General features: G+C 34.5%; 1 protein-coding gene across 5 annotated transcripts in view; it reads right to left on the bottom strand.

Annotated features, from left to right (window-relative positions):
• Positions 1–22,006, bottom strand: part of HMGCLL1 (3-hydroxymethyl-3-methylglutaryl-CoA lyase like 1) — a 193,148-nt gene that overhangs the window by 113,450 nt on the left and 57,692 nt on the right. For all 5 annotated transcript variants that reach the window (XM_053904794.1, XM_019457457.2, XM_019457459.2 and 2 more), the window contains 2 exons: positions 2,409–2,504; positions 285–433 (listed from right to left, as the gene is read on the bottom strand). In XM_053904794.1, coding sequence (XP_053760769.1) covers positions 285–433; positions 2,409–2,504 — 245 coding nt within the window. The remainder of the gene's footprint in view (positions 1–284; positions 434–2,408; positions 2,505–22,006) is intronic.

Genomic DNA, 22,006 nt, shown 5'->3' with positions numbered 1-22,006 from the left:
GATAGTTGCATTTGGGTAAGTGTTAATAAGATGAGTAACAATGTCAGGTTTGCAAAGTCAAGTTGGCCTCTGATCTTGGAGCACTATACCCTCTAGGCTAGATAAACTCTAATAATTATTAAGGTATTCACGAGACAGATCACTATACAGTGATGGCCTGATCATACAAGGTACAAAAGACACCCTACATATATTATTAATGCTAAAATAATAACTACATAGTTCATATACGAACTTAAACAATAGATAGTAACTAACTAGAATTTGTGGAATTTCATAAATACCCTCGTGCTGGAATATTCATGTGCCTTGCCGACTTAACAACCTCCTCAAACTTTTCCATGCTTTCTTCAATAGAACAGTTAATATTCTTCTTGCTAAAGGATTCAGATGCGGCACCAAAAACTGATATCTCGGTGGCTCCGGCAGCAACCTGAAAAAAGAGAATTATGGGCAAAAACAATTAACTTAAAATATGTAAATGATAGCAATAGAAGAAATATTAATTACTCAATAAAGGCATACATGTATTCATTAACATTTGCCTTGGAATTCACAATTAGAGTCTTCTCATCTTGCCACATAAGCTCTTTTCAAACTTAAAAGTATTTCGTGATAACAAAATAATTCCCCAAGCTGCAACACTCTATGAATCTATGAATCTATGAATCTATGAAGTACAGAAAACAGTGATGATGTTCCAATTTAATTTCATCTTTCCTAAATTATGTGTAGGTATCAAAAATATTTTAACTGTAATTATGGAAAATACTGGCACCCCAATAAAGCCTTTTAATATCTATGGAAAACATTATTTTTAGACCAATTATTAAAGAGTAGTAAATGCTTTCTGTACTCCTCTTCCTATAACCTAACAGAAAAATGTTTTCCAATTCATCATTTAGAGTTTGCGCCAAATTTTTTTCCTGTCTCTTAAGCTAGCTTCCATTGTTTCATACCTTGACTGCTACAACATACTCTTGCATGTCTAATGTCTTAATCTTCTTGCCTAGTCTTTAAATCCAAAATATTAACCTAATATTTTTCCCTTTTGCCATCTTAAGTCCTTTCCCCAGACTTCTCCAGTGACCTGTTTTCAAATATCACATTTCCTCATTTTCCAGCTGGATTTTTTAAGACTTTCTATTAATGTATCTGTAGCGCTGTGCCTAGATTCTCCTCTCTTTCGGATACCCTATTAACGTATTAAGAAAAAAAAAATCTTTTTTTTTAATCCAACATTTAAAAAACACCAATTGGCTTCCAGTCCTCCACCAAAAATAAATTTTTAACTTCTAAAATCAAAATTCTATTTTAATACTTACTGTGTGCCAGAATTTTAGTACTTTTGTGTGTTCTATCTGTAACCCACAATCTTACCCATTTTACAGATGAGAAAACTGTGGCTCAAAGAGGCTAAATAACTAGCACAAAGTCCCAAAGCTACTATAAGTTATCAAGTCATGCTTTGAGAACAGGCATGCCTCACTCCCAAGCCATGTGTTCCATCCCATTATTTGCCCTTCCAAGCTATTGTTGAGGGTGTACTCTCAGTTCTTGTCTTTTTCAAGGTGGAGACATTCGTTACTTTGTTAGGACCAACGACAGCAATATTTATAATTTCTTAAAATGCCTCTTTCTTTAGAGTAGAATAAAAAACTTACACCAAAATTAACAAAAGAAGAATGGTTTTAACAAAGATACACAACAGGTGATATATCAATGAGCATCTACAACCTCAACTTTATGCAACACAGTCCCAAATACAAAAGTGAAAAATAATAATTAACACCAGAAATAGCTGGTGAAAAACTTTTACGACAAAGCATTTAAGCACAACACCTCAAGCCTTCTTAATATTGCCTTGATTCCTCTTGTATGTGTCATTATCAAAGATTTTTTTTTCACATATAAATTCTTAAATCACATAGGATTGGGAGAAACAAGCCAGAAGGGGAGAATAGGGAAAGTTGTTAGAGGCAGTTGTAAGTAACAGTGGTTAGCTTCACCTACAGGGAGGGAACAAAAGCAACAAAAAGCTGATCCAAAAAAGTTGGCAAAAATGATCCACTACAATAACACTAATATCGTACTGAGAAATGTTTAAGTTAAATTCTGTATTCCTTATTTACAAAGGAAACACAAAATATACTTTCGAAAGAACTTCAGCAAAATGGATAACTATTTTTGTGTTTTGATTCCTGAATGGTTAAAATGGAAGGGCCATTTATGTGGAACACTTTAGTCCATACCAATACCATGGAGTTACAGATCACCAGGTATTCGTGTGCATACATTAGCATTTATGCAGGGTAACAAGGGAACCACATTGGATACTGTTTTAACTTTGTAAAGATCCTTAAAACAGCAAGAAGCATTGATTTTAAAATAATTCGCAGCACACTTACAGCACGGTGAAAACCCTGAAGATTAGGAGTAAGGACAGGATATCGAACTCCTGGGTATTGATGAATGCCTTTCATCACTTCAGTGTGATCAGCCATCTGAAATATGTAATAGTTATATACAAATATTTAACTTTAAATATTTTGTCAAGCAAATGTTTCATTTTTCAAGAAGGTTATAATTACTCATGCAATTATATTCTAAAATTAATGTCAGAAATAATAAAGCTCTGTCAAGATAGCTAATGATAAGTAGTTCGTAAGGTCATAAATACATAAAAACTAGATCTGGGTTTAACTTATTCACATAAGAGGATCTGGTTAAATGAGTGATTATGAATAGTCAGCAACTCTCTACTATTTTCACTTGGCTGATCTTTGGTCTCCTGCTTTTATTTCACAGCCCAACCTTCAAATACTCCTGAGACTGGGGAAAATTTTAAAAGCAATATGCCATGCTTTTAACTTCCATGTGAAAATCTCACATCCAGATAATTTTCAGTGTATGAAATTTTACATTATTTAGTAAAAAATTACATATCTTTTAGAATACTTTAACAAGGCTGAAATCATAGTATATATGTTATTTGGCTAGCATGGATGTTTCAGTAAGAGTCATAGTGCTCTCTGAATTATCATCAGATTTACTATTTGTTCTTATAATGCAAACAAATGCATACAATGGAGTAACAAACAGGAAAATTTAACCCATCTCTCCAAGACTTTATTTTTCTATATTTTCTGTGATCCTATAAAAATCAACTTTATAGAATCAAAGTTACTAGTTTGCCACAAAGTCTATTATTTAGCCTCCTAGAGCAAATAACTGATGATCAAATCTCATAATCAGCACATAGACAAATTATCACTGACATACCATGAACTTTATATAATTCAGAATAAATTATGGCATAAACAATAAATATAAGGAATAATACAGAAACAATGAAAAGTATGAAAAATGAGCATGGGGAAAGCTATAGAAACATACACCAAACCAAAATCTTTACCTTCAATATGGGAATGGATAATGAAAGACTTGTTTTTTACCTATATATCTTGGCTTGTTACAACAAGTATTTTTAATTTTAAAATGCAGTAAAAATTAATCAAAGTACAAATGCTTTTCTTAATAGAACTACACAGTTTAAATATATTAAATATTACAATATTTACTCCTATTAGCCCCTTAGTCTTACTCTCAGTGAAATGCCAGTGGAATTAAGTAAATGAGTTTTAAATACATTTTAAATTGAAAATTAAATATTTAAGATGCAAAAAAAGTGCCTCCCATTGACTGCCATCCTACCTTATTGACATTTAAGTCTCCAAGTTTCATACAATCCCAGCACATTTACTTCTGTCTAAAACATGATTCTTGCTTACTTATTTCTTAGAGATCACATCCACTGTCTGCCAACCAATAACTGCATTCTTTACAACGACTATCCCCGATGGTCATCTACAGTGCATAAAAGCCAATGCTCTAATTTCATGCTGAGACTATTTGACTTTAAACCAGATGTTTATTAAGCACCTACTGTGTCCAATCCCCTATGCTAGGTCTTGTGGTAAATATAAATACAGGAAAGTAAGGTCCTTGCACTAAATAATTTGCTTTATAGTTGGGGAGATAGCACAGATGCACACACAAACATAACCATTCAAAGGAATATAGTGGTTGCCAGTCAGAGCACAGGTTATAAGAGTTCAGAATGGGGAAAGGTTAGTAGGACCTTTAATAGCCTAGAAAAATTTTAAGAGGTATGGAATACAAACTGCAGAACATGACTATAGCATATTAAAATTTAAAAAGATATGGCCACAACAGTATTTGTAATTCCACATACTCTTCCAGAAGTTCAACAATTCCTATCAATAGGTGAACTATATTTACTTCCCACTTGAACCTGGGCAGATTTGTGATTACACCAAGCAATAGAATATAGCAGAAATGATAATATGTGACTTCAGAGCCTAGGTCATAGAAAAGTACACAGCTTCCATATGGCTTTCTCTTTGGGGGAAGCCACTGTGGGGAAATCAGCTAACAGGCTGTGAAAAAAAAAAAAAATTAGCTCATGCAGAGAGGCCATGTGTGGCAGCTCATGTGGAAAGTAACATGTGAAAAGAAACTAAGGCCCCCAGACAACAACCAGCATCACCCCTAAATTTGTTACTGAAGAAGCATTCAGATGACCTTAGCCTCCAGCATTCAAGTCACTCACATGAAGCCCCAGACCTTGTGGAACAAACAAGGTGTCCTCCTGGGCCCACCCTCAGATTTCATGAGCAAAGCAAATGCTTATTTACACCAGTAAGTTCTCAGGTAATTCATTACATAGCCATAGAAGCTGAAACACAGAAAAATCAATAGGGTTGGAAAGGAGGGAGGGGTGGGGCAGCGGTAGCAATACATAATCTGGCTAGAGAAGATTATGGGTAAATAATGTGGGAATGGATTATAAATGAAGATAGGGGACTATACACTGGGATGTGTCCTTGAGTTAGGTTCACATTATTCTAAAAATACAGCATTTATCATGAGGTCAACAGGAAAGCCATGGGGAGTGTGTGTTGAATTAGCCAAAGATTGGGATAAATGCAGTATTTTTGGAAAGATACATCCGGGAGAGATGCAAAGGGCAGTATGGAAAAGAAGTGACGCAATTGTCGGGCACTTGTGAGAATGCAGCATGCAACAAGTTCCAGAGAAATGGTACTGGGAATAGAAGTCCCAAGAAAAATTAATAGGATACAGTGGGATATTAGTGTAAGGAAGAGGACTTTACTCAAAAATGTAATCCTCATTATTATACAGCCTTCTTTTTATTTAAAAAAAAAATTTTAATGCTTATTTATTTTTGAGAGAGAGAGAGTGTGAGCAGAGGAGGTGAAGAGAGAGAAGGAGACACAGAATCTGAAACAGGCTCCAGGCTCCGAGTTGTCAGCACAGAGCCCGATGCGGGGCTCGAACTCATGGACCGTGAGATCATGACCTGAGCTGAAGTAGGACGCTCAACCTACTGAGCCACCCAGGTGCCCCATATAGCCTTCTTTTTAAATTATTTAGCATTTGTGCATATTTCAACACAGTCCTCACTACATATCTATGAATTTAGCCTTTAGGCCTGATGCTACAGGGTGAACTCTATCTGTATCTCTCTCTCTCCCTCTTTCTCTGTCACATAAATGCACATGCTAACATATACATACAATTTACAATAAAAAATTAGAGTACTACTAATTTCAATCAAAGAAAAGCAAAGTTACTACTAGTTCTAGGGAAGTGTAATGAAATCTGAAACAATACTCTTACTAGAGAGTAATATTAATCAATCCTACTAGTGCTTATGGTCTAGAATGTTTAAATGTTCATTAGAAACATTTATATTATATAACAGAAATGAATAAATTGTTTCTGTAACCAATATACAGATTTGGTTAACGTATGCATCATAAAGTAGCATAAAGAGCACAAAACAAATTTTAATCTTTAAGAAATACAGATCATATTGACCTGTATGCTAGTATTTCATTCTACATGTAAATTAACCAAAATATTGACTCACGATGAAAAAGCAATGATTTAACAGATGTTTTAATCTCTAAAACTAGAAAGCAGAGATGATAGTATCAAAATTCCTATGTGATAAAAGTTAAGCTTTGATAATCACTGAAGATACCTTAGTAAAATTATAATACATGAATTTGAATCCAACAAATCAGTACTTTTTCCTTCTTTGAAATAGCCACAGTATAATGAGGTCATTCAAGAAGTAATAGCAGTCTATCTAAATTTGGTCAATAAAGACAGTTATATAAAGAGCTTTAGAAAATCCTGATGGGGTGTAATTTTATTACAATGAATAAAATAGAACAGGTTTCAGTTAAAGTATATACTTTCAGCTGAAGGTATAAAATTCTTGCCTTTTTTTTTCCCTCTTAGGAAGTTTATGCTATACTTCAATCTTGATGTTATTTTAATGTCTCAGATTTAACTGTTATTCAAGCAATAATGGAACGATTCCTTTACAGCACTATTTTGAAAATTTAACGAAAACTTTCTACATCTGGTTTGATTTAACATATTTTAAAGATTTTCCTATGACTTTTAAGATCATAAAAATCCCATAATTTGGTTGATAACATGCTTTGCTATCACCTGGCCACAGTCTGGAAATGGCAACACCTATGTCTATCTGGCCAACAAAACAGGTTATACCATGGTTAATCAATTTCTTAGGCATCCACATTTTTATATATGAATTGAAATAATATTTTGCAACATGTTGCAAGGGCATTATAGATATGAAAAAGTTCATAAAGATTAGAGTGTAATAGGCATATAGTTTAGAGATTGCATTTGCTACTATCATGGGTTAATTAAATTTAGACACTCCACATAATATATGTTTAGATATCTTATTAATATTTTGTCATTATCTGAATTCTATAATCTCCCCAAAATACACAGTGCCCTCATCCAAATTCCCTGAGTTTACTGGGATTTCAAGATATTGCACATGTATATAGTCATAAACAATAACAAAGTTTCTCATAAACTTAGAAAAAAACAGAAGTTTCAATTATATCTTGTACACAAACTATTACATTTATATTGATGGCATACCAAAGTTAATTTTAAGAAATCCTAACACCTTAAAAATCATTTTTAAAATTTCATGATTTTTATATTGATTCAGTATTTCATACACTTACTACATATTTAACATGGCATAGATAAATGAAGCAGACAGTCCATACACACTTAATACACAGGCCAGTGGGGAAGGAAATGTGTGTATATGTGTACATAACAAATCACAAATGTCCTGTGATCTGGAGTTTTAAGTAGCACAGATAAGAAAGCATTTTTCTTGGTAAACTGAACTAAAATAATGACAAATAGTTAAGTGTTGTCTAGGCTAAATGTAAGTAATTCAGGGGTCTGGTTTTTAACAGAGGAAATTATTCATGAGAGTTTGATGAAGCAAAACTATTCATACAGCTTGAAACTATTCAAATATATTCATAGAATGAGACAATTCACATATATCTATTTACATATTTCCTATGATAAATTCAACTTTCTGTGTACTGTAAAAGGAAAGAGTTTAAAAAGCCTGAACTTAATTTTTTAATAAAATTCTTCAGATAATTATGGAGAGAAATATCATACAGAATTTCTTTTTTAAAATCACACAATTCTTTCATTTTTCAAGTCCAATGAAATGAAAGTAAAAATACCTATTACACTTTATCTCTCTTCCAAGTAACAGCTGACAGAGAAAACAGAATATTCACTAAGTAAATTTTGTTCAGTTCCAAATGAATATATGATGTCTGAGATGTTCAATCAATTGAAATAAATATAATTAATTTTAGATAAAACTGCAGAAAAATCAAGAAGTTCTATTCTTGTTTACAATAACTGATTCCTATTCACTTAGCAATGATTAACATCTTTTTTTCTTTTCCCAGAACAAATGCAATTATGAAGATAACATGTGGTACAGGTTTTTCAGTTCCAGAGCTGCATTATAAAATTTTATGTGAAAGTCTTTTATACATATTGATGACATATAAAACTGCTACATTTATTATTTTAAGTCAGTAACAGTTTAGTCACTAACAAGATTACAAAATAAATGACTTGAGTTGTTTTGTATCACCATAGAAACTATTCAATTCTTCACTGGCTCTGCTAAAGGTGAGGAAATTGTACCATGTTATGGGGTGGACATATTAAGAATTTAAGTTAGCATTGTGTTTTTAAATGGCAAAAGTGTGTAGAATAGAATCTAAAATTCATCTGAGGAAAAAAAAAAAAGATGTTAAGAGATTCCATCTTTACAGTGCTATCTACAAAATGGTATCTGTAAAATTATATAATTTGACCACGTCTTATAACTAGATCTTGTAACCTAAATAAAGAACTCTGCTTTCACTCTTTTTTTTTTCTTTGTCCTTCTCCAGTGGATATGACCAAGTCAAGCATCATTAAGGAGTGAGCATTGCCCATTGTCCCTTCTTTCATTTCATTCAACTGCTAAAGAAGTCAAATTGTTTCCTCCCCTTCACTCTAACAAGAATCCTGCACCTGATTTCTTCTCACAGTATTTTAAGAGGTCAACTGTTGAGTGCTAGAAGCAAGAGGACAAGAGAGTGAGAAAGTCTAAATAATCAAAATAGCAATAAAGTTGGACGAAAACAGGATGGGGGGTGAGAGGTATGTCTTGGTGGCAAGATGCTTGTACTGCTCTGGAGCAATGAACAAGTATGAGAAGAGAAGACAAATGGGAAATGATACAAAATATTGCTTTAATCTATAGAATGGGTCTGCTGTAATGGTCTCCAAATAATGCACATTAGGACTGGAACACCATTTAATCGCTTTAAATTGCTATTTTATATTTCTTTATGTATGAATTCAGGCACAAAGTTTGCCACTAGGGAGAGCTCATGATGGTTGCCTCTTCAATAATATTGGTGTAAATGTTCTCATATGTTTAAAACACATAAATATTATATTACATATAATACTCAATTACACCTCCTATTAAAACTGTCACTGTAGGGTTAAGCAAAGAGTCCATATTCACAATGTCCTACAATATCTGGGACCAGACGTATATAAATATTTAAGGAGAAACGAGTTTCAAAATGTATAGAGCCAGAAGTTAGTTTAGAAAATTCTTCTAAACATTGTATGTGTAAAATTCTAAGTGATAAACCAGTTTTCACCAATGTCAAATTAAATGAAGTCTTTTCTTAACAGAAATATATTCAAAACACAAGATATAAAATTTTAAATACATCATTCATATTATTATCTTTTACAAAAATCACAGAATATATATCAAAATTATTCATTGTGAAGGGCACAAAACTGTAGTAATTCTTCTCAAGCAGTGTGTCTGTATATAAGATTACATATCACATACAAAAAAAAAAACAAAAACAAAAACAAAATGAAAAGCAAAAATAAAAAACAAAAACAAAAACAAAAAAACAAAAAACCCTAAACACCAGAAAAGACTGAATCATCTTTCTAGCTTCTCTAAAGAAAGTATTGTAAAGTGCTATTATGAGAAAGGCTTCAAAAAATGAAGAAAAGGAAAATCAGTTTCAATCAGTTTTGAACTACAACTAGTAATGAGACTGAATCAGTAATTTAAAAATCTCTGAACAAAGAAAAGCCTAGAACCAGAAGACTTCACTGGTGAATTCTACCAAACATTTAAAGAAATCTTAATGCCAATCCTCCTTCAAACTCTTCCAAAGTTTCAAGAGAAGGGAATACTTCCAAACTCATTTTATAAGACCATGCATTAGGAGCTGGTCTTATAAGACCTTGATACCAAAACCAGACAAGATGCTACAAGAAAACTATAGGCCAATATTCCTAATAAACACAGAATAAATAATCCTCCAAAGACTACTAGCAAACCAAATTCAATAGAACATGTAAAGGATTATACACCATGGCCAACTTAGATTTATCCCTGAGATGCTAGAAAGATTCACATGCACAAAGAAATTAATGTGATACACTACAATGACAGAATTAGGGATGACCATGTCAATATATGTCAATATTTGACCAAAAATGCTTCATCAAAAAGCAGATGACAAAATTCAACACTATTTTATGCTAAAAACTCACCAACAGACAAAACTTTAGGAACAGAGTGAAACTACCTCAGCATAATAAGGACCATATATGAAACCCACAGCTATCATCATATTCAGCAGTGAAAAACATTTCCTCTGAATCAGGGATACAACAGTATGCCTACTTTTTCTGTTTATATTCAATATAAAATTAGAAGTCCTAGCCAAAGCAATTAGGCAAGAAAAAAAAAAATAAAGGCATGCAAAGAAGAAGAAGTTGTAAAAGTATTTATGTTCACAGACGACATGATCTTATATGTAAAAAAACTTTAAGGGCCACATTAACAAAAACAAAAGCCTCTTAGAACTAATAAAAAATTCAGTAAAGTTGCAGGATTCAAAGTCAGCATACAAAAATCAGTTGCATTTATATACAGTAACAACAAACCATCCAAAAAGGAAATTAAGAAAACAAGATCATTTACAATAGCATCAAAAAGAATAAAATACTTATGAACAAAGTTAACCAAGGAGGTGGAAGAACTGTGTACTGAAAACTATAAAACATCGATGAAAAAAATTAAAGCAGCTAGAAATAAACAGAAAGATATCCCATGTTCATGGATTCTAAGATTTTGTACTGTGAAAATATCCACATTTCCCAAAGTGATCTATAAATTAAACATGCAATCCCTACCAAAATATCAATGGCATTTTTTTTTTACCGAAATAGAAAAACAATCCCAAGATTTATATGGAACTATGAAGAAATTCAAATAGCCAAATTAATCATGAGAAAGAAGAATAAAGCTGGATATATCACAATTCCTGATTTCAAAATAATTTTCAAAGCTATAATAATTAAAACAGCATAGAAGACAGATATATAAACTAATGGAGAAGAATAGAGAGCTAAGAAATAAACTGATACATAAACGTTCAATTGATCTTTGACAAGGATGCCAAAAATACACAATGGAGAAAAGATAATCTCTTCAACAAATGGTACTAGAAAAACTAGATAACAACATGTAAAAGAATGAAATTGGATCCTAATCTTATGCCATATACAAAAATGAACCCAAAATGGACTGAAATATAAGATCTGGAACTGTAAAACTCCTAGGGGAAAAAAAGAGAAAGAAAGAAAATAGTTTCATAGCATTCATCTTGGCAATGATTAATTGTGTATGACACCAAAAGGACAAAAAAAGCAAAAAAGACAAGAGGCACTATGCCAAAATAAAAAGCTTCTGCACAGCAAGGGAACAATTAATAGAGCAAAAAGGGAGCCTCCATGTTGTAAGAAAATATTTATAAGTCATATATAACAGGTTAATATCCAAAATATGTAAGGAATACAGCCAACCTTATAGCAAAAATAACAACAAACCAATTAAAAAATGGACAAAGGATTTCCATAGACATATCTCTAAGGCAACAGACATATCTCATATGGCTAACAGACATATGAAAAGATATTCAACATCACTAATCATCAGGGAACACAAATCAAAAGTACAGTAAGATATCATTTTATACTTGTTAGGATGAAAAACAGAGAAGATAACAAGTATTGGCAATAATGGAGAGAAAATGGAACTCTTGTACACTGCTGGTAGAAATGTAAAATGGCACAGCCACTGTGGAACACATTATGGAGGTTATTCTACTAAAAATAGAAATACTGTATGTTGCAGCAAACCTACATCTAGGTATTTATCCATAATAATTAAAATCAGAATTTCAAATAGATATCTGCATTCCTGAGTCAGAGCAGCATTATCCACAATATCCAAGATGAAATAATCTAAATCTCCAAGGATGAATGGATAAAGAAAATGTGGCAAAACCCACCACGAAATATCATAAGCATTCATAAAATAATTCTGCCAAATGCAACAAAGATAAACCTTGAGTACATTATGCTAAATGAAGTAAGCCAATTACAGAATGATAAATACTGCATAATCCCACTTATATGAGGTAGCTAATATAATTAAACACATAGACCCAGAGAATACAATGGTGACTGTGAGGGGCTGAGGATAAGGGAAAAATGGGAAGTTGTTATTCAATGGGTACAGTTTCAGTTATGCAAGATGGTTAAGTTCTGAATGTGCTGTACGACATTTTGCCTATACTACATTGCACCTTGAAAAATTTGTTAAGACGATAGATTTCAATTGGAACAGTTAAGATGATGGAGCAGCATGGAGACCCTGAGCTTGTCTCATCCCTGAAACACAGCTAGATCAGCACCAAACCATTGTGAACACCTAGGAAGTTGATCTAAGAATTAATACAACAATTGCATAACTCGAGCCACACAACTCAACAGGTACGTGGTGTGGAAAGGTGAACTGGGGGAAGAAAAGCTGTGAAGGGTAGGGAGCCATTTTCACAGGGAGAGGACACAGAGATAAAGATAAAGGGGAGAGGGCTGTGCATAGGGATTGTGCAAGAAAAGCATTCCTCCTGAAAGTGACTGGAAAGAGAAACAGTGAAAACACTCACAGGGGACTGAATAAGAAATGTCTTCCCCAAAACCACTGACAGGAAGAAAGGAGAGGGTTGCAAACCACGAGGTTTCTATAAACAGTGGAGCTCAGGGTCTGAAGCTTCAGACCTCGGTGCCTGGTGATGCTCTTGTGAGGAAGCAGGGCAAATCTCAAAGAGCAGGCAGCGGGATCTGAGGGGTCGGTGTGCCACACAGGGAGAAGTGGTTCCCCTGCTTGGAGTGCATTTGGTAGAGGCCATAGAACCTCCCTGTAGGCAAAGGTCCCAGCATCCCCTGGAGAGGAGTCATGTTTGCTGGTATTAGGACAAAGACACCAGAGTGTGGTGAAACTTGGCGCTGGCTGTGTCGTGTGACTGGCAATATTCTCTGAACCTCTGCTGCTGCATGATCACATGAATGTTTTCTTGGGCAAGCCAGGACCTGGCCATTGCTCAGGGAGACCCTCCCCCAGATAGTTGGCATGGATCCAGCCATGGAGGTCTCTGAAATGTGGGGTTTTGAAACACAACCCCATCTGAGATAAAATTCTGGAGGGAGGTGCCGCTTTGTAGGCAGACAGCTTGAACACAGGATAGAGGCAGGGAATGGACAGAGGCCTGAGACAAAGGAAGGGTGCTTGATCACAGGTGAGTGTGTGAAGTTCCTGTTCAGAGACTAAGGACCTGGGTGAAGCCATTTCCACTTCTCCCTTGCACACTCATTTTGCACAGGTACACTTATCCACCACAGTAATATAAGCAGTGCCACCTAATGGAGGTCAGAGCCAATTACACGAAGCCCCTCCCAAACACATCGACAGAAGACATAGCACAAGTCACTCCACCTGCTTAGTGTAGAGACTATAGAGTGCTTCAAAGTTTCAGTTCTATGGAAAAAGGGATATGGAAAAAGGGAAAAAATCTCCTGTTTTTGCTTAAATTGTTTTATTCCTTCATTCTTTCTCTTTCTTAGATATAAAGAGAAAAATTTACTTTTTATTTTTAAAATTTTTATTCTACTGGATTTTATTCTATTTATTCTATTTTATTCTATCATTTTTTTAATTTTTAAATTTTTCTCAACTTTTTTCCATTCTTTTCTTTCTTTCCCTTTTTACTCTATTCTATAAAGCTGCTTTCAACAAGCAGACCAAAACATACCTAGGATCTAGCTTCATTTATTTTTTTGTGTTGTTTTTTTTAATTTTATTAATTCTTTTCTTCCTCCAAAATGACAAAATGAAGGAATTCACCACAAAAGAAAGAAAAGGAAGAAATGACAGCCAGGGACTTAATCAACACAGATGTAAGTAAGATGTGTGAACTAGAATTTAGAACCACGATAATAAGAATAATAGCTGGAGTTGAAAAAAAAAGCTTAGAAGAGAGCAGAGAACCCCTTTCTGTGGAGATAAAAGAAATAAATCTAGTCAGGCTGAAATTAAAAATGCCATAACTGAGATGCAATCTTAAATGGTGCCATGATGGCAAGGGTGGACAAAGCAGAGCAATGAATCAACAATACAGAAGATAAAATTACGGAAAATAATAAAACAGAAAAAGAAGGAATCAAAGGCAAAAGATAGTGATACAAGACTTAGTGAACTCAGTGACTTATTAAAAAAGGGTAACATTTCAATCATAGGAATACCAGAAAATGAAGAGCAAGAAAAAGGGTCATAAGGTCTGTATCAGCAAATTATAGCAGAAAACTTTCCTAATATGGGAAGGACACAGACATTAAAATCCAAGAAGCACAGAGAACTCTCTTTAGATTCAACAAAAAACGACCATCACCAAGGAATGAATTATGAAAGCAGCAAGGGAAAAAAAAAAGTCCTTAGCTTATAAGGGAAGACCGATCAGGTTTGCAACAGACCTATCCACAGAAACTTGGCAGGCCAGAAAGGAGTAGCAGTATATATTCAACGTGCTGAATTGGAAATATGCAGCTAAGAATTCTTTATCCAGCAGGTTGTCATTCAAAATAGAAAAAGAGATAAAGGGTTTCCCAGATAAACAAAAACCTAAAGGAGTTCATGACCACAAAACCAGCCCTGCAAGAAATTTTAAGGGAGACTTTTTCAAAGGATAAAGGACAAAACAAAACAAAAAAGACAAAAAGCAACAAAGACTAGAAAGTACCAAAGACCATCAATAGAAACACCAACTCAACAGGCAACACAATGGCACTTAATTCAGATCTTTCAGTATTCACTCTAAATGTAAATAGACTAAACATTCCAATCAAAAGACACGAGACATTAGAATGGATAAGAAAACAAGACACATCTATATGTTGTTTATAAAAGACTCATTTTAGACCTAAAGACACCTTCAGATTAAAAGTAAGGGATGGAGAACCATCTATCATGCTAATGGTCACCAAAAGAAAGCTGTAGTAGCCATACTTATATAAAACTAGATTTTAAAACAAAGACTGTAACAAGACGTGAAGAAGAACATTATATCATAATTAAGGGGTCTATCCACCAAGAAGATGGAACAATTGTAAATATTTATGCCCCCAATGTGAGGCAACCAAATATATAAATCAATCAATCACAAACATAAAGAAACTCATTGATAATAATACAACAGTAGGGGACTTCAACACCCCACTTCCAGCAATAGACAGATTAAGCAGAAAATGAACAAGGAAAAAATGGTTTGAATGACACACTTTATGTGAGCAAATTATAGCAGAAAACTTTCATAATCTTGGGAAGGATTATCTGTTATATTTATCAGATATATTCAGAACATTTCATCCTAAAGTGGAATACACATTCTTAACAAGTGTACATGGAACATTCTCCAGAAAAGATCACATACTGGGTCACATATCAGCACTCAACAAGTACAAAAAGATCAAGATCATACCATGCATATATTCAGATCACAACACTATGAAACTTGAAATCAACCACATGAAAACTGGGATGCAGCAAAGGAGATCCTAAGAGGGAAGTATGTAGCATTCCAGGCCTTCCTAAATAAGGAAGAAAGGTCTCAGATACATAACCTAACTTTCTACCTTAAAGAACTGGAAAAAGAACAGCAAATAAATCCTAAAAACAGCAGAAGAAGGAAAATAGCTAAGATTAGAGCAGAAATCAATGATATCAAAAACAAACAAAAAACAGTAAAATAGATCAACAAAACCAGGAGCTGGTTCTTTGAAAGAATTAACAAAAATCAATAACCCCTTAGCCAGATTTATTGTCAAAGAAAAAGCAAATGACCCAAATAAATAAAATCACAAATAAAATAGGAGAGATCACAACAAACACTGCAGAAATATAACAATAATAAGAATAAGAATAAACAATCGAATATTATGAGCAATTATATGCAACAAATTGGGCAATTTAGAAAAAACAGACAAATTTCTAGAAATATATCAACCACCAAAACCGAAACAGGAAGAAATAGAAAATTTGAACAGAACCATAACCAGTAAAGAAATTGAATCAGTAATCAAAAATCTCCCAACAAGTAAGAGTCAAGGACTAGATGGCTTTCCAGGGGAGTTCTGCCAAACATTTAAAGAAGAGTTAACACCTATTCTTTTGAAGTTGCTCCAAAAATAGAAATGGAAGGAAAACTTCTGAACTCATTCTACAAGGCCAGCAGTACCTGGATTCCAAAACCAGACAAAAACCCCAGGGAAAAGGAGAATTACAGACCAATTTTCCTGATGAACATGAATGCAAATATCCTCAACAAGATACTAGCAAACTGGATCCAACAACACACTAAAAAAATTATCCACCACAATCAACTGTAATTTATTCCTGAGATGCAGTGCTGGTTCAATATCTGCAAATCAATTAATGTGATAAATCACATTTATAAAAGAAAGTATAAGAACCACATGATCCTCTCAATAGAAGCAGAAAAGGCTTTTTACAAAATACACCATACCTTCTTCATAAAAACCCTCAAGAAAGTAGGGACAGAAGGATCATACCTCAAGATCATTAAGGCCATATATAATAAAGACCCACCACTAATATCATCCTCATTGGGGAAAAACTGAAAACTTTCCCCCCTAAGGTCAGCAACACTATAGGGTTGTCCATGCTCACCAACAGTTATTCAACACAGTGTGGGAAGACCTAGCCTGAGCAATCAGACAACACAAAGAACTAAATGCATCCAAATCAGCAAGGAGTAATTAAACTTTCATTCTTTTCAGATGACATGATACTCTATGTGGAAAAACCGAAAGACTCCACCAAAAAACTGCTAGAACTGATCCATGAATTCAGCAAAGTCACAGGGTACAAAATCAATGCACAGAAATCAGTTGCATTTCTATATACCAATAATGAAGAAAGAGAAATCAAGGAATCAATCCCATTTATGAGTGCACCAAAAACCATAAGATATCCAGGAATAATAAACCAAACCAAAGGGGTGAAAAATCTATACATTGAAAACTATAGAAAGCTTATGAAAGAACCTGAAGACGACACAAAAAAATGGAAAAACATTCCATGCTCATGGATTGGAAGAACAAATATTGTTAAAATGTCTATACTACCCAAAGAAATCTACATATTCAATTCAATCACATCAAAATAACACCAGCATTCTTCACAGAGCTGGAACAAAAAATTCCAAAATTTGTACGGAACTAGAAAAGACCTCAAATAGCCCAAGTAATGTTGAAAATGAAAACCAAAGCTGGAGGTATTACAATTCCAGACTTCAAGCTGTATTACAAAGCTGTGATCATCACAACAGTATGGTATTGGCACAAAAACAGACACACAAATCAACGGAACGGAATAGAGAAACGTACCCATAAACATATGGCCAACTAATCTTTAACAAAGCATGAAAAAATATCTAATGGAAAAAAGGCAGCCTCCTCAGCAAATGGTGTTTGAAAAACTGGACAGCAACATGCAGAAGAATGAACCTAGACCACTTTCATACACTAATCAGAAAAATAAACTCAAAAGGATGAAAGACCTAAATGTGAGACAGGAAGCCATCAAAATGCTGGAGTAGAAAACAGGTAACAACCTCTTTGACCTCAGTCACAGCAACTTCTTACTTGAGGTGTCTCCACAGGCAAGGGATACAAAATCAAAAATGAACTATTGGGACCTCATCAAGATAAAAAGTTTCTGAACAGCAAAGGAAACAATCAAGAAAACTAATAGGCAACTGATGGAATAGGAGAAGATATTTGCAAGTGACATATCAGATTAAGTGTTAATATCCAAAATCTATACAGAACTTATCAAACTCAATACCCAAAAAATATTCCAGTGAAGAAATAGATAAAAGACATGAATAGACACTTTTGCAGAGAAGACATCCAGATTGCTAACAGGTGTGTGTGTATGTGTAACATCACTCTCATCACATTTTGTATAATTTGTTTCATGTATCTCTCTCCTTGACTAAATTATTAGCTCCTTGAAAACTTTGCATAAAAGGAGCATTTAATAAATGGTTGTTAAAGGGCGCCTGGGTGCCCTAATCAGTTGAGCATTCAGCTCTTGATTTGGCTCATGTCATGATCTAAGGATCATGGAATTGAGCCCCACTTTGGGCTCCGCATTGAACATGGGGCTTACTTAAGATTATCTCTCTCTCCTTCTGCCTCCTCCCCCACTCACCGTAATACAAAATAAAATACAATAAATAAATGGCTGTTGAAATGAACTCAAATTTCTTTCCTGCCCTTTATTCTATTTTGAATTCGACCCATCTTGAACCATGATTCCTTTTCTCTACTAATTCTTCTAAGATTTTACTCTTACCAAGAATGGTAATACAAACATTTACTTTATGCTCATCTATATGTTATGTCTGTATGTGTTGAATTATTTATGCACATTATCTCTTTAAACATTTTTTTGTAATGTTTATTTTTTTTAGAGAGAGAGAGAGAGAGAGAATATGGAGGGGGGGGTGCAGAGAGAGAGGTAGACACAGAATCTGAAGGAGGCTCCAGGCTCTGAACTGTCAGCACAGAGTCCGACGTGGGGCTTGAACTCACAGACCACGAGAGCATGACCCGAACCAAAGTCAGATGCTCAAATGACTGAGCCACCCAGGCGCCCCATCTCTTTAAACATTTTTAACAAACCAATGAGGGGGCAATTTTTGTAGAAGATGACTAGAGATACTAAGGATGAGGGAGATTATCCAACTAGTGACTGGGAGAGGTGAGATGGGGCCCAAGTCTACTTGCCTATACGCCCATTCTCTAATACCTCTTTGATAAGTATATCCCCTATAGCATCTATTTTCTACATCTTTATCTTAGCCATTGCTAAAGATTTTGTGTGTCACAATGTCAAGGGAGTAGCCCCTAGAAAGACTCCATCCTCAAGCTAAACAATTTGGGTGGGGAAGCATGGTTTAATTATCTAAACCAGGTTCTCCCACACTAGATTCACTATCAGAACGATTTGATATACTTTAAAAAATATATAGATTTTGGTACAGATTCTGATTCTGTTCTGCTGCGGGACCAAGGAATCTATAGTTTCAAAACTTCTCAGGAGATGCTAGACATCAACAAGACAGAATCACAGTGGATTTAAGTCACAAAGGCTGTTGCTGGCTTCTGCTCAAAGGAAGACAAATCTGTACACTTCAGGACCTCACTCCTGCTTCAGTAAAGAACATTAATTTCATTTTTATTCAGAGGTACATGCAGGCTATGTGGACCTAAAATGACTGCAATATGAGAGGAAGCTTCTATAAGATAAACAACACAAAAATATCTAACTTTTGTAAATTTCCCTGAACTGTATGGCCAGTTGGTACATTGCTAGTGCCCTCCCAGGGCCTTGGGAGACAGCTATACAAACATTTTAAGGTAATTTCCTCTCTGTAGCACATATTGAGGTTCTAAAAATGTTTCGTCTAGGGTGGAAAAATCCCATGGATTAAAAAATAAAGTTTGGAAAGTACTAAACTTTCTAGTTTGCTCTTCACAGTTATCAAGATAGTTAAGGATCTTCCTGAAATACACATTTATGGTGTCTATAGTATTCCTTTTCCTTACCACTCCAGAAGAAAACTCTCAAGAAAATAGTGACATCAGTTTGGAATGTCTTATTCTTGATATATCATTATTTCTGGATCTATGTTTATACATTCTCTGCTTAATCAACCAATTTATAGTTTCTCAGGAATGAGATTTAAACTCATGGATTTATAACCCTCATTTTCCCGTGCTTGCTAGTATCATTTGCCAAATCATTTTAAAAAATATTTTTGAAGGATTCTTTTTGTTTGCCCCACCAGCACCACCATCGGCCAGGACAACATTCATTTAAGTTCAAAACAAGGAAATGTCAGAAGGCATTTCCCTACCATCTCCACTTGACAGATGAGACATAACTGATGGGATTACTTTTTATATGCAGGAGTACAGCAGGAAAGACAGATACAGAAGGTGCAATTTCTTCAACACATGCCATCTATTACTATAAAAATGTAAATAATGTGGTTTCAGACACTAAAACTCAGAATTCAATTTGAGCAGTAACTCCTCTTAAATGTAATACTTTTGTAAATTCAGTAATGAGAAAAAATGGACTAGAGCTGTTCCTGACAATTCTGGGTGAAAATGCTCTAACCAGCTATGAACAGCATTGTAGCCTGGGTACTATAACCCTGTCTCATTCACAGACTCTTTGCACCAACCCCATATATCTCAGCCTCAGTAGCACAAAGGAAATCTTGATCTGCTTGAAGAAGTAAGACAGTTTTAATAAATCACCATCTTATAATAATAAACACAGGAAATCTCTGGAAAATTGAACATCTAGTGTTTTTTTTCTTTTTTTTTTTCCTACCCAATACCCTGTTTTGGCTGCACTACTAAAATGGTCTGACACCACACTTAAAAAACTTCTTAAGTCCAGAAGCCTTAAAACTAATTTGGTCTGGTGTATAATTTCCTGTACTTCCTTGTTTGGCATTGCCTTTGTGTTCTAAGGACTTTTGTGCTGCCCTGTATTGGATGGAACACACATGCTTATTAAGAGTGACCAAATCAAGTAACATATGACCCCTACTCTTTTACTACAAATGCAGGCAGGACATTTTAATCATAACCCATTAATGTGTATAAATATTAATTTTTAAATTACAAAACAAATCCAATCTACCCAATGGATTTGTGGGCTTTAGACTGGAAAACCAATGTTTCAGACAGAGAAACCAGTAATTTTATTTAATAGCATTTCCCAGTTTCCTAAGATAAACTTAACAAATACACATTAGTTATTCTTTGTTCAGGTCAATGCCTTTGTGACCACGCTCCTGGTCTTCCCAAGTCAAAACAATCATGTTCCCAACATCACTCTGAAGTAGGGGCAAGAAGTCTCAAAGCTCCCAGTATATAATTTTCTTTCCATTCAACTGTGCTACCTCTCATAGATCATGCCTCTGGGTTTGATAATAACACTGTCAACATTGTTATTTTCCATACATGGAAGAAGTCACTTTAAAAATACTAAATTTAATTGTACTCATTCTATACTGACAAACAGAGCTTCCCTTCTTCTTTATATTTCTTTCTAGAGGGCACCTCTGCCCACAGTGGATAGCCACACTGATGAGAAGAGGGTAAGCCTGAGTTGTTTGAGGGAGATCACCTTGCTGGCAATAAGGGCTGTAGCAAAAAGGGTCTTACTACTCTGACAAGGAATTCCATCATTGTTAAAGTTGTATGATCATATACAATGATTTGGCCATCACATGGATCAGAAGATCTATTTTTTAGTCAACAGTACAGAACACAGAACTTTAAAAAGTTAGAGCGACCAATGGCCAACTGCTTAATGTGTTCTGGTTACCAAGTTCCATTTTATTGTAACTAATTTACAGATATTCACTTGATTTTAAAACCTCTAAGTTTTAATTGTTTTTAGTAATTACATTCTTATTAACTCTACAATTGCCTTATTATGTCAATATCATGACTACTGTTAGTAAATATGCATTATTCAATTTTTAAGCTCAACAAAGAACTCAGTGAAGTTTTTAATAAACATAATAAAAGTAATGAATAGGACAATGAACAACTGGAAAATATACAAGGCATAAAAGGGATAAAAAAAAATACTTTGCCAGGGGAGCCTGAGTGGCTCAGTTAAGCATCCAACTCTCGATTTTGGCTCAGATCATGATCTCACGGTTCATGGGTTTGAGTCTCACATGAGGCTTTGTGCTGATGGTGTGAAGCCTGTTTGGGATGCTCTCTCTCCCCCCCTTTGCTGCTCCTTCCCCACTCACACTGTTTCTCTCTCTCAAAATAAATTAACATTTTAAAAAATACTTTGCCAACTCATACGTGAGTTAAAAGTCAGGTCTCAGATTTTCTATCATTCCTTAGAAAATGTATATGTCACTATATCTAGGCAGTAGATATAATAATGTCACTAAAAGCTCAGGAAACCAGCAACCTGAAGGCTTGAGGGAAAATAACTATTTTGGGGTTA

The sequence above is a fragment of the Panthera pardus genome, unplaced genomic scaffold, assembly GCF_024362965.1.
Source record: "Panthera pardus isolate Hobbes unplaced genomic scaffold, ASM2436296v1 HiC_scaffold_17, whole genome shotgun sequence".
NCBI lineage: Eukaryota > Metazoa > Chordata > Mammalia > Carnivora > Felidae > Panthera > Panthera pardus.
Note: the sequence above shows the minus strand (reverse complement) of the source record. Positions and strands in the feature narration are given on the sequence as shown.